The sequence below is a fragment of the Stegostoma tigrinum genome, chromosome 27 (assembly GCF_030684315.1).
Source record: "Stegostoma tigrinum isolate sSteTig4 chromosome 27, sSteTig4.hap1, whole genome shotgun sequence".
NCBI lineage: Eukaryota > Metazoa > Chordata > Chondrichthyes > Orectolobiformes > Stegostomatidae > Stegostoma > Stegostoma tigrinum.
Genome location: NC_081380.1, coordinates 23,703,486 through 23,716,535, shown reverse-complemented (window position 1 = coordinate 23,716,535; position 13,050 = coordinate 23,703,486). Strand labels below are relative to the sequence as shown.

Below are 13,050 nucleotides of genomic sequence, written 5' to 3'. Positions count from 1 at the left end.
ACGCAGTGGAAGTGGCAGGCTATGTATACATGTGGGGAAAATAATACGCTCATCTTGGGTTCTTTTCATCATCCATCTTATGGCACACTCATAAAAATAAAATTGTGACAGGTAAAATGAAGTGATGCCTCCAAGAGCAACTGACCGACTTGGCGAGAAAGACGGCATCAAACCAAAACGCCACCTTTTGCAATATGGCCGCAGGTCGGCACTGGATAGGGGTGGAACGGGGGAGGAGAGAAGGTGGAAGTACGCATGCGCCCCTCTCGCTCGGGGCCATTGCCGTTGTTGTCAGAGCCACGTGACTTCGCGCGCTGGTCATGTGACTCAGCATGGAGGTTGTGGACAAACCTGAGGCCGGGTTTTGACTTGAGGGAGAAAAGTAGACGCTGAAGGAAGGAAACGAAGTGAGAAAAGGGAGACCAGCACTTACAACAATAACACTGAGATGAGGGGAATATGGGTGCTAAGGAATCAAGGATAGGTTTTCTGTCTTACGATGAAGCGGTGAAACGAGGTGAGGTCTAGAGATGTTTTGTTTTGTTTATTTATTATTTTTCTTTTACTTAAAAATGAAATAATATATTTCAAGCCGGCGTTAAATTTTCGGTTTTCTGTATAACTCTGCAGTTCATTTGAGATATCATGGTGAAACGCTAGGGATGCTGTCTATGCGCGTCCATAAAGACATGGAAACTCGTCCTTTTGGGGTGGGGGTGGACTTTTTATACACGACACTGATTTGCTGTTATTTTTTGAAATCCATCTTTAAAAATGCCTGATTCTACTGTAAAGGCGAAAGTGGAGGTGGGGTTTGTCTACATTTATTTGCCGCACTTTAAAGGATACATTTTAACGATGCATGTAGACCGAGTGTTGAAGGGTGGGTCTGTTTTGATCAGGAGTTTTTATCCGTGGTTTGCTTGAAATTGAGAGAAATCTATTCTGAATCGCAGTATTCGAGGGCTAACGACGTCTTTCTGTTGGTTGAATTTTCTGAACCTCTGGGTTTTAGGATGTTTTCATAACATGAGAGATTTTTTAATCATTCGCGGTGAAGAATAATTTCCAGTGTAATACTGCGTATCTGCGATCAAGGGTATTTTATTTGTGGATTTTGAAACATCATAGCTGGAATGAACTCACGAGAGAGTCCCTTTAGTCTTTTAAAGCCATTCCTGGCACAACAATTTTGTTCTTGCTTGATTCTCGAATGTAAATGATATTAATAACACGATTGAGACAAACAGGATATAACCTATTCAGTGCCGTGTTTACGACGAAATTTCACTGTTAACATACAGCGGTCACAACAGCCTAGGGTGACGCAGACTTGTGGACACCAGTGAGTTCTGCAGCAAACTGTCACTTCTCGCTGAATTCTGCTTTCATGTGTTTCGCTGTTCCCGTAACTCCTTAATGCATAGGAAACTGAAATATCTATCGTCCACTGATTTAGAAGGCAAAAAATATACTGTATAATTAAAGATAGAATTATCAAGCCTGTTTTCAACAAGTACGATGAAGTACCCTTTATTCGATAACTGAGCGAATACTCATGGTTAAAATTTTTAAATCACAATTATCAACTGGATGTTTTCCGGCCGTCTTAATCTGCGCATGAAACTTATAACTTCACGTATTTTGGAATAAAATACAGTTTTTTTTTGGGATGGGATGTTATTCCAACTCAAGGGGTAGCTTACTATTAAACGTCTTGATTTAAAACAAAACCTTAACCAGTGTTGTAAAGCTCTATAATAAAATTCTGCCTGTGTATATTGTAAATCAACATCTTTTTCCCAAATTGTTTTCAAAAGATACAAAATTACTTTTGTCTATGAAAGTTGTAACATACTTGAGGTTTAGTTAATGTTCTGAATGGGTTTGCTTTGTAACTTGCCGTTCAAATTTGTTGTGGTGCTATAATGCTCAATTATGAGTTCTCTATTTTGGTATAATTTCCTTGGTATGATCATTCTTTCTGCTTTATTAGCAATTTGTTTACAGATACTTTTGAATTTTCTTCCTGTATTTGACCTACAATGAAGTTATATTACTATTTCTCCAATGTTTATGAACTGAATGTTGCCTTGGAAAGTGGATACATGATCTACAGAATAAAATTGGGAAATAAAAATGAACATGCAAATAATACAGATCTTGCAGTGTTGTATGGAAATATATTGTTCATATGAGAAGGTAATTAGTTGGAAAAACTCACATCAAATGTATCACTTTTTAGAAGTGATTCATTATCGATTTTGATAGTTCAGTTGCGTTAAGACCTCCACTCTACTGGTTTTCCCCAGCAGGAAAACTGCCCAGCCCATCCAGCATTTTCCTAACATAGACTAGGACTGCTGTAGTGTTAAGGGCTTAGATGGGGTGGGATTTGTTAAATGTGTTCAGGAAAGTTACCTCAAACAGTATATGGAGGGTCCTACTTAGGAAGGGGCAAAGCGTGACCTGATTGTGGGAAATGGGGCAGGACAGGTGACAGTGGGGGAGCACTCCAGGACTGGTGACCATAGTTCTGTTAATTCTAAAATAGTTATAGGGAGGGACAAAACTGGTCCACAAGTTCCAGTGCAAATTTTGATGGAATTAGGTGGTCATAGGAACAAAAACCAAGTTGTTGGAAAAGTTCAACAGGTCTGGCAGCAGCTGTGAAGGAAACAAGACCTTGAGGAAGGGTCACCAGACCCGAAACATTAACTAATTTTTCCTTCACAGATGCTGCCAGACCTGCTGAGCTTTTCCAGCAACTTGGTTTTTGGTCCTAATTTACAGCATCCGCAGTTCTTGTGGTTTTTATTTAGGAGCTTGTAGGGTTAGGGTTAGGGGTTGATTGCAGTAGTTTGTTTGCAGGCAAAGAGACCTCCGGAAAGTGGGAGGCCTTTAAAAGGGTGATAGCTAGAGGTGAAGGTCGATACTTTCCTGTAAGGGTGAAGAGCAAGGTTAAAGTAGTAGTAGGGAACTCTGGATGACATGGGATATTGAGGCTTTGAACAGAAAAAAGGAGGCATAGCTCAGATACAGGCAGCTGAGATCAAGGAAATCCCTAGAGGTGTGCAGGGGATACAGGAGTTTACTGATGGAGGAAATCAGGAGGGTGATAAGGGGACGCAAGATAGCTTTAGCTGAGAAGACTCAGGTGAATCCAAAGAGATTCTTTTATGTATATGAAAGGAAAAAGAATAACTGGGGAGAGAATAGGACCAAAGTGGACATGTGTGTGTGGAACTGCAGGAGGTGGGTGAGGTCTTCAATAAATACTTCTCTTCTGTTTACTGTGGAGAAAGACATGAAGATTTGGGAACATGGGGAAGTTAGTGGTGATATCTTGGGGATAGTCCATATCACTATGGAAGAAGTGTTGGATGTATTAGAATGTATGAAGGTGCCCTGATCAGATATACCAAGAACCCTCTTGGCTAGAAAAGGAATTGCGGAGTCTCTGACTGATATATTTGCATCATGACTAACATGGGTGAGATTCCAGAGGGTTGGACGGTGGTGAATGTTCTGCCAGAAGGCTGCAAAGAAAAAGCTGGGAATTGTAGACCAGCGAGCCTAACATCTGTGGTAGGTAAACTAATTGAGAAGGTTCTGAGGGATAGGATGTACATGCATTTGGAAAGGCAGCGTTTGATTAGGAGTAGTCAGCAGGTCTTCATGCATGGGAAATCACTCCTCACAAATTTGTTAGAATTCTTTGAGGACAGAGTAGTAGACGTAGTCTGTGTGGATTTCAGTCAGGCCTTTGATAAGTTTCCACGTGATACGCTGCTCTGGAAGGTTAGATTGCATTGAACCCAGGGAGAGCTGGCAAATTGTATACACAGTCTGCTTGACAGTGGGAAACATAGAGTAATAGTGGAAGGAAGCTTGTCAGACTGGAGCCCTATAACTAATGGTGTGCCTCAGGGGTTAGTCTGGGTCCATTGCTGTTTATTATCGATATCAGTGATTTGGAAGAGAATGTACAAGGCATGATTAGTAAATTTGTGGATACCACTGAAATAGGCAGTATCATGAACAGTGAGGAAGGTTATCAGAAATTGCAGCATGCTCTTGATCAGCTGGGGAGGTAGGCTGTGAGAGGGCAAACGGAGTTTAAGTGTATGAGGTGTTGCATTTTGGAAAGTCAAATCAAGGTAGGAGCTTCATGGTGAATGGTAGAGCCTTAAGGAGTATAGTAACAGAGGGACCTTGGAGTTCAGGTCATAGGTTCTCTGAAAGTGGAGTCACAGGTAGACAGGGCAGTGAAGAAGGCATCTGACACAGTGGCCTTCATCAGTCAGGGCATTGAGTATAGAAGTTGGGAAGTTAAGTTGCAGTTGTACAGGATGTTGGTGAGACACTTGGAGTTCTGTGTTCAGTTTTGGTCATCTTGCCACAGGAAGGATGTTATTACGCTGGAAAGAGCAGCAGAAATTTGCAAGGATGTTGCCAGGACTGAAGGGACTGTGTTTTGGGGAATCAAGGATGAAGGGCGTTAGTTTAAGCTAAGAGGCAAAAGAATACATGGAAACCTGAAGGCCTACTTTTTTTTTTACACAAGGTGGTATGCATAAGGAATGAGCTACTACTGGAAGTGGTTGAGGCGAGTACATTGACAGCATTTAACATGCATTTGGACGAGTACGTAGATAGGAAAGGTTTAGAAGGATATCGGCCAAGTGCAGGAAAATGGGGTTAGTGTAGACAGATATTTTGGTTGGCATGGACCAGTTTGGGTCGAAGGACCTGTCTCTCTTCTGTGGAACTCGATGACTTCTGTTTTAGGTTTCAAAATAAATATCTCTGATAATTGTGGGAAGTAAATACCAGCTTTGAAGCGAGGACCTTTACTGTCAATTTAGATTTATAGACTGGAATCCCACTCCTTTTGAATGATATCTTGGTGAATATCTTGCATGAATTTGATGTGTAACAACTTTGCTTAATATCACAACATATGACTGAACCACTAATAATGCAACTCTTGCTTAAAAATAAATAAGAATATCTGTCCAGACTGCTCATGTTGTGGAAAGGTAGCTGATGAGAACATTCTGACTATTTGAATAAATAACACAGAAGGAAATAATGCATGTAAATAGCTGTTTTCATAATCTCAACAAATTACACTTAGCCAAACTTACTTGGTCACGTCATACAACATGCTGTTGTAATGTAGGTTAATATGGCAACCAATTTGGACATATCCAAAATGTTTGAAACATATAACTGGATAATTTTTAGTGATATTGATTCAGTGATTAAATATTAGGACGCTGGAAGAGCTCTCCTACTTTACTTTGATGAGTGGCTTGGGAACTCATACATTTTTAATGAAAAGATACATCAGTTCATCTATTCTTTCAGGTACAGTGTAATAGCTGGCTGAGGTTACTATGAAGGACTGTGCTTCTTACCCTTCTCCCTTTCTTGAGGTGTTGTAACACTCGGGTTAGTGCCTCTTTGAGTAGGTCTGGCAGCACTATGGCAACTTTACCTATACCTTTTAAAGCTGGCGATCAACACTGCATCAGCACTACAGCTTCAATTATAAGAAAGTGAATAACTACAGGCTGCTTATCTTTTTTTAATCCTCTGCTTCCTTTCCTCCTTCCTCCTAAAGAAATTAACTTGTTAGTATTCAAGATGCTACAATCCAACATAATTCATGCCCAAGTACTGAGTGGGATCACAGATTTATTCTCCTGTTGTCGGAGATCTGTGCATTTTCACAACAAAGATATTCCTGATTGATATCACGAGCATGAACATACATATTTTTTCACATCTACTTGTTCCTCACCTCAGTTTCCCCAGTTGGTACCAGTGCCAACCTTCCTGCTACTGTGATAGTCCTACTACTGCCTGGTTATCGAATTTGAATCTGAACCCCCTTAGTGTATATAGGTGAGGTGTGCAAGGGAGAGGTAACATTTCTGTAAGGTGAACTCGCACTGTTTATCTAGTTTGGATAGGCCAAATCAGTTTAGAAGAGCTGTTGCCCTGAGCAATTAGACATTTGTCTTCCTGAGCTGTGAAGCTAATATCATCTGCTGAGTTTACTGTCTGTGGTCCAGCAGTCTTTGAAGGCAGATCAGCATGTATAATGGAAGGTGTAGACCTTGCCAAGACAGAGAATGCATCCTGATCACTTCCTACATCTGGATATATCTCCAGCTTACCTCGAATTATCTTCCCACTGGACTAAGACAGTGTTGAACAAAAGACTGACGTTAATAATGTCCAAGTCTCCTTCACTGTAATTCAGTTCATGTGCAAGTCATGTTCATCATCCATAGCCAATCTGCCAAGTCCTGAGGTGATTCCTGAGCAATGAGGCAGATGGGATTTATGGGGAGCTGTAGCTGTGAACTTGCGCATCGATTGCTTTTCAATGGAAAAGACAGGGAGTGGATCTCAGCAGTCACTTGAACAACTATTTTCAGGACCATGCTGTTCACCTTCCCAGTTTAAAAAATGTACGTTAAGCATTGTATGTTTTATCTACTATTGTGCATGAAGACATCTCAGATACACCCCCATTCTACATATTGCATTTAATTCTTTACAAGCCACAACTGAAAAGTATGATAAAATGCTTCCTACTTTCCTGGATATACATAGCTCCAACAACCCCCAAGAAGCGTGACACCTTCTAGGGCAAAGCAGCCTCTTTGATTGGCACCACATCCACAAACATCCACTTCATCTACCAACATTTCACAAAATGCATTGCAGAAATTTATCAAGGCCATTAGAGAGCAACTTTCACACCCACAATCATAAGATAATACTGTACAAAAGAGATCCTTTGGCCCATCAAGCCTGTACTACCAAAAAATGACTACCCACCCTAGTTCTACTTTCCAGCACTTGACTCATGGCCCTTGAATGTTATGATGCTTCAGGTGCTCATCCAAGTGCTTTTTAAAGATTGTGAGGTTTCTTGTCTCAACTGCCTTCCCAGGTGGTGCATTCCAGATTCACTATCCACTGGTTGAAAAGGTTTTCCTCAAAAACCCTCTAAACATCCTCCTGCCTTTTAAAATTATATGCCCTCATTATTGACCTAAGGGAAACAGCTGTTCTCTGTTCATCTTGACTGTGTCCCTCCATAATCACATAGATCTTGATCCTCTATAAGGTACCACCACCCCCCACCCAAAATCTTCTCTGTTCCAAAGAAAATACCCCAGGATTATCCAGTCTTCATAGCTGAAATTCACCACCCCAACCACCAACCTAGTGAATCTCCCACATACAATACTCCAGCTGTGGCTTAACCAATGTTGGGACAGCTGCAACATGACTGTACTGCTGTTATAATCTATGCCGTGACTTAGGAAGGCAGGCATCCTTTGTTGTCATAACTACCTGATTGACCCATCCTGCCATCTTCCAAGATTTGTGTACAAACAGACCCAAGATCCCTTTGTTCTGCTGAGCTTTACTAATGGCTTTCCAATCATTATATACTCCCTTGTCTTGTTCCTTCTGCCAAATTGCAACATTTATCAGAGTTTAATTCCATCCACCATTGATCTGTCTATCTGACCAATCCATTTATATCACCCTGTAGTCTAACATCTTCCTCCTCATTGTCAACAACCAGGCCAATCTTGGTGTCACCAGCCAACTTGCTCATCAACCCTCCAGTGTTCATCTACGTCGTTTACGAATATTACCCCAATGAGTGATCCAGCATTGTGGTATGCTGGTAAACACTGTGCTCTAATCAGATAAAATGTTTTCTGTCACCACCCTCAGACTTCTGTCACTGAGCCAACTTTGAATCCATCTTGCTGGGTTATCCTGGGTCCCATGAGTGTTTACATTCTCTATCAATTTCCAATGTTGGTTCTTGTCAAAGGTCTCGTAGTTTATATAGATTTCAGCATTTGTTGCCCTCCCCTCCTCCAAACACTTGATCACCACCTCAACTCCTGCTGAGATCAGCAGTGTTTGAGATGAGAGTCTGGTCAAGAAGCTTACTGACCCCTTTCAGCCTATGTGGTAGTAAGAAATGATAATGTAAGAATGCCTGGATTGTCTACTTGTATAAGCAGAAAGAAAGTTATCAATCTTGTGATTGCAGTAGAAAACCTCATTCCATCACTGGCAAAACCTTTGCTAGAAGTCTCTGAATCACTTCATGGTGAGCAGATTTGCTATCAGAGAATCAACAAGGTGTCAAAAAATGTTGAGGAGCCACTGAAGTTGTGAATGTAGTTGAACAGTTCCGGGAGAAATGCAGAGACCAGAACATGGACCTCTGTAGCATGTTGCCTTCCATGATGATCTTGGCATTGAAATCAGATAACACATGAATGGATAATTGCCTAACCTGAGACTGTTGGGGACATAGATCCACACCCATCTTCTGTTGCCAATAATTGTGCACTCTTGCTTCTGAACTAGATGTGCATTGTAATGTGACATTTTTCTCCCTTCACATGACAGCTTTGGCTTTACCATCAGACAAAGAAAGTTGAAGTAATGTGCAAACCAGGGTAGCCATCTCCAGGTCCAAGGATTCATTCCATGACCAGCGTCTGAACTCAGTCAATAAGTTTACCTAACTCCGACAACTCGAGAGTGGCTGCGGTGGTCATGAAGTGACATACAGAAGAACTTCTTGCAAACTTAATAGAAGTCGACCATTGGTCTAGAAATGAGGAGTTAATGTGTCTACGATACTGGATCTATTGACCAATAATTTTATCTAATCTATTCTGTGCATGTAACAGCTGGACTTTGTGCCAGCATCATGCCAAGACATTCAAACACTTTCACGTTTTCTTGGTTTGGAAGATTCTGAAGCTAAAGGCAGGATGAAATACCAAATATTAAGATGCTCACTTGATTTGGCATGCCAAGTGTGTGCAACATGTTGTGACAGTTACAACTGAATTTGACTGGCCAGGTTGCCAGATGCTTGACACTCACTATGTGAAGCAAATTCTCCATGGACAGCATGCACCTAGAGTATGTTCTTGCAGTGGTCATAGGAAACATTACAAGGGCACAATGAAGGTTTCACTTTGATGTTGACTTTGTGTTACGTGAGAGACTCTCCCATGATTTACTGCACAAATAAATAGAATGGTATGGCCGCCTTTAAATGCAAGAGTCTAACAGAGGCAGAAAACACAATGAGAGGATAGCCTGAGATAACTCGTACAAAACACGATGTCCGTGCTATTCATCTTATTTGTAGCAGAACGACGGTACTAGAACTGTACCAAACTCCAATGATGAATGTGGTCAAGTTTATTTCAAAGGATGATAAAAGTGGTAGAGACTCGTGCTGTGTTTTGTTTGTCCACTGAATCACCAAAAGAATAGGATCAATTTAGAAACTCAACTTGTTACCTACTGTGTAGGCTTTAGCGTAATGGATGATTTTGCAAAATAAGCCTTCTGTAGAAAAGTTAGAAATTGCTGGAAAAGCTCAGTAGTTCTGTCAGCATCTGTAACACATTTAAAGCATTATTTTCCTCAGGAATGTTTTTGACAGATGGTGGCCAGATGAAGTATGGGAAGTTGTTTATTTGAATTTTATACTATTTTGAAGGTGATAAGACAGGCATATGATGGAGGCAGTAGATGGTTACAATGATAGATTGGTTAGGGGGAAATGGGCATAGGGTTGCATGGACCACAAGCAACAACGTTTGATTATTGAGCTGGTTGGTCTGTTTCTTTGTATATTTTATGTAAATTCTCTTGACAATATGTGGTAGAACAACTGTCTGGCTTATCAGGCCATTTCAGCAGATGACAAAGAGGTGACCCTCTGATGTATGAAGCAATGATGTCTGAAGGCATTTGAAGAAAGGGGTGATGAGGGTCCCCTCTCTGTCCTGTCTGCAACACTACTAATTTTGTTCTAATGTCGAGGGGCTGGTTTGTTACAGTCCATTTGCACAACCCTCACGCCCTGACAGCAGGTGTCTTGACCTCCCTTAGGAAGGTGTGTCCACCTGGAAGGAAGGAGCACTGATGTGGTGGACCTGTTGTGGGATCTGGGCAAGCAAATGGGTGAAAGTTCACCTTGACCTGCCATCATGTAGTTTCCGGTTTGGATGGACCTGAGGCTACCTAACGTACACAAGGCAGCTGGGGTGTGAGAGTTATGGGTACATGGCAGCAGACTATAAAGTAACCCTCTGCAGAAACTGTAACATGGAGGAGTGCCTCACTAAAGTTGTAAGGTGTCCAAAAGCTGCAACTTGTGTGAGGAAACAGGCCACCTCTACAAGGCCTGCCCAAGATTGGCAACCACACATGCTCAGATGACTGAAAGTGGCAACATAAGCTGTGGCTCCCCAAAAGACTGGAAGAAGCCATCCTCCAGCAAGTACATTGAAACAAGGGTCACCTACTTTATGTATGCAGTTAGGAATGCTTGCTGCCCCTTTAAGAGAGTGGGTCAGGTGACCCGGTGTTGGAGCTTTGGGTCAGTCTAGGTCTGACTGTAGATGTAAAGGCGTACAATAAATTGTTCCCTGTTCAAGTGCTACAGAGCAACCTTATGGTCTATTTATAACTTGCAGATTGACCTAAACCACATAACTAGTGATAAGAATGGGATTATGGCCCACTAACTATAGGCTACCTTCATTTTCGAAGGGAAGGGAGGAAATTGAATGGATCTTGAAAGCAGCACGGAATTGAGGAGGTAGCATGGTAGACTTGCTGGGAGACAGAACAGGATGTCAAGTGAAATGGTCATGAGGGGATCCAGGGTTACAGTCAGTGCTGGGGAAGAAGGGTACTCACCAGGGAGGAGCCTGAGATCGGCAGTTGTGAGAAAAGTGGACTACTCACCCAGGCATTAGCTGAAATCATCACAGAGAGCACTACTGAGAAGACTCCAGTTGCAAGTGACTGTCTCGATCAAGTGAGGGGGAAATTCCTACTGGCATGGAAAGAAATCCTCGGCCAGTTTGTAGTGATGGGACTGTTTGATACAGTGACAAAGTTGCGTTCTAGACTCCAAACATTTTTACGCTTGCTTGAAGGCAAAAAGTGGCTGGAGGCTTGGGCACTATTGGGAGAAAAACCTTTGTGATTCTAAGGAGTCTGGTGTAACCAGGCAAACCAGAAGAAACTGGAAAAGACCGATGTCAAGTATTGGAAAGTTGTTTAGCACCAAAACAATTGATAATCATGGAAAGTTTCCTCATAATTAAGTACATCTGGCCAGAGAGTTCATCACTGAATTTGTAGCTGCATTAGAGGTCAGTGGAACATTAAAAGTTCAGGAAGTTCCTCCCACGATGCCTTGCAGAATCAGTTGGTTTGTAGCCTCTGACATTGAATGGTAGGTACTAACTAAGAGGCCAATAACCAGCAGTGATTAGGCCACTCCACTTGTTCCAGTTTAACAGCCAATGGCATGGTGCAAATTTGTGATGACTTTTAGTCAGTCAACCCAGTCTGAAGTGTGAATCAATACCCACTACCACTCAAGATCTATTTTTGGACTGCCAACAGTAGAGAAATTGTGAAGATCTATTGCAGGCCTACTTAAAATTCGGGTTGTAAAGGGGTCTCAGTCACTGCCCATAGTAACACATGGGACTTTTCTGCTACAAGTGTCATCCTTTTTGTATCAAGTCAGTGCCATCTTTATTCAAGAGGGCCATGGACCAGATTTTAAGTGGGTTACCTGGATTCCAGTGTTATCTGGACAATATTTTGGTCACTGGTTTCTCCAAAGAGAAGCATTTGAGGAACCTCAATGAAACCTTTTTTCTTAAAAAAAAGTAGTTGCAGGGAAATGTGACGTTTTTTGTTTTAGGGACTCCATCGATTACCTAAGCCATATAATCGATGCAGGGGGTCTACACAAGGTGTCCAAGCAAGCCTTAAGGTAGGAAGTGTTCAGTGTTTTCAACCCAGAGATACCATTACAGTTAGCATGTGACCCTGCGCTTTATGGGTTTGGCACTGCACTGTCGCATGTCTTAATGAATGTAGAGGAAAGGCCCGTAGAGTCTGCATCGAGGTCAGTTGTGAAGTTGGAGGAGAAATATGCTTAACTCGAAAGAAAGATTGAGCATAGTTTTTGCCAGTAAGAAGTTGTCCCACATCCTTTCGGCAGGCGCTTTGTCCTGCCAACCGACCACAAACCACTGACTTCCATTTTTTGGCCCAAACATGGGGATATCTTCAAAGGTGGCAGCACGTCTGCAGAGATGGGCACTGGCTTTGTCCACCTGCTCGTATGAAATTATACACTGACAGATGTAGAAGCAGTGCAATGCAAATGCAGTGACAAACCTGCCATTATTGGGGAATAGAGATGTTTCCTGAAAATTATGTACCATTCCCAGGAAGTCAAGGTACCAGTGTCTGAGAGTCAGGTGCGGCACACTACCTGATTTTAATCTAAGTCATGGACCTGGTCCTGAGAGGGAGGACCAGTCGTAGTAATTGCCCAGAATTGTGCCCATACCTGTCTAGGAGGTGGGAGTTGTCCATATCAGAGGGGTGTTAAATGTCGAGGGATGAGAGTTGTTGATCCTCCATGTAAAGATGTAGGGTGCTGGAACATGAGCACCCCTGGTTTGGTGCGAAAGGAAGTAATAGCAACTTTTGGTGCTGAATGTGGACTCCTCGATGGAGGATAAAGTGGGATCATGAGAATCCTGCGCATTAATAAGAAAGGTGCTGTCCTCATTGCCCCTTTACCCATGGGAATGGCCTCAATCACTTTGGCAGCAGATTTGTGTTAATTACAAAGGTCAGATGCTACTGGAGGTCATGGATGCTCACTCCCAGGGCCTGTGGTGGTGGTTGTTACAAAGTCACTCAGCAAAAACAGTGGCCATTTGGATGAAATATTTGCCAAGTCTGGGAACCCCAAAAAAGTCATGATTAACAACGGTCCACAGTTTTAGTGGAAGAGTTCGGGGAGTACCTGGAATGCCACAGATGTGAGATCAGTTCTGGATCACCTGGGAACAAACAGCCATGTGGAGAGTTTTGTGTAAACGCTGAAGCAAGCTTTAGAAGCCTCCTAAAAGGATGGCAAGG

The 13,050-nt window shown here is 42.2% G+C and overlaps 1 protein-coding gene across 3 annotated transcripts in view; it reads left to right on the top strand.

The window, feature by feature from the left end:
• Nucleotides 1–296: 296 nt before the first annotated feature.
• usp32 (ubiquitin specific peptidase 32) overlaps nucleotides 297–13,050 on the top strand; it is a 210,533-nt gene continuing 197,779 nt past the window's right edge. For all 3 annotated transcript variants that reach the window (XM_048557263.2, XM_048557262.2, XM_048557261.2), the window contains exon 1: nucleotides 297–517. In XM_048557263.2, coding sequence (XP_048413220.1) covers nucleotides 460–517 — 58 coding nt within the window. In that variant the 5' untranslated portion in view covers nucleotides 297–459. The remainder of the gene's footprint in view (nucleotides 518–13,050) is intronic.